Source organism: Vespula pensylvanica, chromosome 1 (genome assembly GCF_014466175.1).
Source record: "Vespula pensylvanica isolate Volc-1 chromosome 1, ASM1446617v1, whole genome shotgun sequence".
In the NCBI taxonomy this organism is placed as follows: domain Eukaryota; kingdom Metazoa; phylum Arthropoda; class Insecta; order Hymenoptera; family Vespidae; genus Vespula; species Vespula pensylvanica.
Window position 1 is genome coordinate 6,144,656 of NC_057685.1, and position 3,588 is coordinate 6,148,243.

Here is a 3,588-nt window from a genome sequence, read left to right on the forward strand (position 1 = left end):
GTATACCTTGTGATCATTGCGTTTATGCCCTGTATTGTTCTGAAAAATGTAAATCAGAAGATTGGAAGAAATATCATGATATAGAATGTTCTGTATTTTCAATATACTCTACGATCTCTGATTATGTTAAGTTCGATTTACTTTGTATGAGAATTATAATACAAGCAATAAAAGAGTCTAAAAATTTTAGAACTTTAAGAAAATGGATTAAACAAATTGATGAATGGAAGGGTAATTATAAGTTAATACGTAATTTCTGAAAGATGGAATAATGATATTAACTAATTCTTTTTTTTAAATTTTACAACTGTTTCTTATAGATCCTAGAACCAAAGGTTTTAGTTCCGATAAGAAACTTCACAATGATAAATATATAAGTGTACATGGTCTTACAACCAATACAGAAAAGAGATCAATATGTGATCTATTTAGAAGATCTGTAGATAGTTGCGTTCTTTTATATATACTTGCCACACGTACTACGATATTTGGATATAAATTTAAATATAATTTATCTGCATTAATTAGTAACAAAGATGCTATTCTAATCGGAGGGCTTATATTAAGACATCAACAAATAATACCTAATAATGTTTATAGCGTAAGTATTTGCTTTTACTATTTTGTTTTCATATCGTAATAGGATTTTATTACAGTTTACTGAAGAATACGGTTTAGATGGTAGAGAACGAGGAATTGTACTAATGCCATTTTATAGCCTGTTTAATCATAGCTGTAATCCAAATGTAGTAAGATATTCAATATCTAAAAAAGTGGTTATGTCTGCTATTCATCCTATAAAGAAAGGAGAACAAGTACTTATTTATTTTTGAAGTTGTAAGAAATATTTTACTATATTTTTAATAATAAAACTTATTTATGAAATTCTTATAGCTTTTTGATAATTATGGTCAGCATTATGCCATAATTGAACAGTCAAAGAGAAAAGAAAATTTCTTGCAACAATATTATTTCTTATGCAAATGTACAGCATGTCGTTCGGATTTGCCTCGATATGATGGCTTATATTGTTTTGAAGTATGCACAATTTATAAATTCAGTTATATTATTTATATAAAAATTGTTATTTTTTATAAAAAAAATCTTCTGTTTTAATATATAGGAGACCATACAAAATAATTCTGTTAAATTGATGATCAAAACGGCTCTAAAGAATTTAGAGAAATACGCTTCTTTAGCAATGATGGATAAAGTTAAGAACAAAGAATTTATGATACAAGAGTTATCAAAGATGATACAAATATTACATGATCATGTTTCAACACCAAGTAAAGAGATAAATGAAGTTGTGGAAATTTTAAAACGTATATATGGTTTAATTGGAAATAAATTTGTTTTACCAAAAATATAAATGGTAAATGGTATATTCTATCCTATGGTAAGTGTGTGCATTCTCATTTGTTTTAAATAAATAAATGATAAACGAAAATAATAAATGTGCCAATTTTATGTGAACAATAAGTAAATGTAATTGAAATATAACAATGATACTATATGATTCTCATTTGCTTTAAATCAATGGGTCATATATATGAATACTAAATAAATGTGATAAATGTGCGAATAATAAATAAATGTATGTGAGTAATAATTGATGTGATATATATACAAATGAATAAAAACTGAATGTGATAAATATACAATAATGACTATGTATAGTCTCATTTGTTTTAAATAAAGAAGGAAATTACACACGCGCACACACATACGAACACCGTCACGCCCAACAATGACGAACGTATACGCCCATACATGCACGCACGTACATGCCCCCATACATGCACGCACGTACACACCCATGTACGCACGCACAAATATATTTTCTATTTTATGTATTTTATCTATTTTCTCTGTTTGTATATTTTTGATATGTTAAATACTGTGTAACAAAATATTTATATTAAAAAATTTCGGATGTTCACGATATTTTTTTTTCACAGACAAGCATTATAATTTAAATATATAAAAATACTTTGAAATTTATTTGAAAAATATCTTTTAATTTATTGTAAAAGATATTGTATATTTTTAAAATATATTATTAATAATAGTCGATGAAAAGTATAAAAAATTGACTTACCTTGGTAATTACTTCATCATATAAGTGAGACACCATATATAGCGAAAAAAACTAGTCGAATTTTTTATATTTTTGAAGTAGAGTATGGAATACAAATCCAATAATAAAATATATTACTAGATTGATCTGATATGAATACTAGTTAGTTAGATCATATACGATCACTTTCACTTAGATGCACTTAGCAGTACATTGTAAAGTATTTATGTTTAAATGTATATAACATGAGTAATTTCCTACGATTATTATTGCGTAATTATTATTCCGATATACAATTTATTCGACTCAGTCTTTGTTACGATTATTATTCGATTCTCAATTATTATTTTTATCTTGAGCCGACCGTCATTCTTGCAATTGGTAGTTTTATTATTTTTATAGTTTTATCTATTGTTACTGTTTTAAATAAATTTAGCATTATTAAACAATTCAAGTTAATAATCCCGTTTGTGTCTACGAAAGCGACTCACTCTTCCGATTCTTATCAAGATGGATCTTAATTCTACTTCTATTTATAAATCACTTAAACGCGATCGAGGAATTTGTTTTCCCTGCACAGTCGACAAATTTTTTTCTGCAATTTCGCCGCCAATGAAATCTAATATCATCTGGTACAGAGCCAATCGAGGGAATCGACTTATTTGGCGGTAAATATATTCAATTACCAATTCACCAATAAAAGAAGTGGATTTAAACATCGAGTCCCCATCAGCCAATCCTCATCACAGAAACATCACTTGATCAGCGGTAAATCGCAGCGTTGCTATTCGTTGAAAGTATAATCGGTTGTCGGTCTGGCATACTACTAAATGCCAGTTCCTTGCCACAGAATTGCAGACAACAAATGAAGGCCAAGAAGGCACATAATTTCACGTCGCAGAATTTCGTCGAAGAGAGTTTATTTCCCTAAGACACGTGCTCGTGAGACGTACAATACCAAAATATTGGTCATCTTAATACAGTGTTTTGGAAACACTCACGGTATTATATATATTCATATATCATTTTTATAGAATATACAAATTGTGTTATTTTGTTCGTATTAATTTATATTTATTAAAAAGTATGTGCAATAGATCGACAACAACTTCTCATTGTTTTTCAAATTAATGTTTTTACAGATTTGTTTATTACACTTTATTACATATTTGACGATGGAAATTATTCATGAAACACTTCGTAGACGCATTAAGGAAGCGAACAAAGATACATGGCTAACAGATAAATTTAACACATTGAAGAATGATGAAGAACGTGTGATATTTACTTTTGAAGTAATGCAAGAATTCAATGTTGTTCCTAAAGTAAAAAATGTGCCAAAAAATCTTGTAGATTCTATAAAATTTAGAGAAGAAGGAAATAAGTTGTTTCTTACAAACCCTCTCAATGGATATAAATGTATTACAATATTAGAATTATATACAAAAAGCATAGCTTATGCAAATCCTTCATCGGAAGAACTTGCTTTGGCTTATGCTAACAGATCT

The 3,588-nt window shown here is 27.9% G+C and overlaps 2 protein-coding genes across 2 annotated transcripts in view; both read left to right on the forward strand.

Moving 5' to 3' along the window:
- The first annotated feature begins 6 nt into the window (after nt 1-6).
- Nucleotides 7-1,614, forward strand: LOC122635708 (SET and MYND domain-containing protein 4-like). Its single transcript, XM_043826228.1, has 5 exons — nt 7-231; nt 321-601; nt 657-815; nt 895-1,038; nt 1,124-1,614. Exons 1-5 carry the CDS (start codon nt 147-149, stop codon nt 1,370-1,372), a joined length of 918 nt encoding a protein of 305 aa, XP_043682163.1. The 5' UTR covers nt 7-146; the 3' UTR covers nt 1,373-1,614.
- A 1,309-nt stretch (nt 1,615-2,923) lies between these two features.
- LOC122632798 (SET and MYND domain-containing protein 4-like) overlaps nt 2,924-3,588 on the forward strand; it is a 2,220-nt gene continuing 1,555 nt past the window's right edge. The window contains exons 1-2 of the mRNA XM_043819993.1: nt 2,924-3,082; nt 3,223-3,582. Coding sequence (XP_043675928.1) covers nt 3,256-3,582 — 327 coding nt within the window. The 5' untranslated portion in view covers nt 2,924-3,082; nt 3,223-3,255. The remainder of the gene's footprint in view (nt 3,083-3,222; nt 3,583-3,588) is intronic.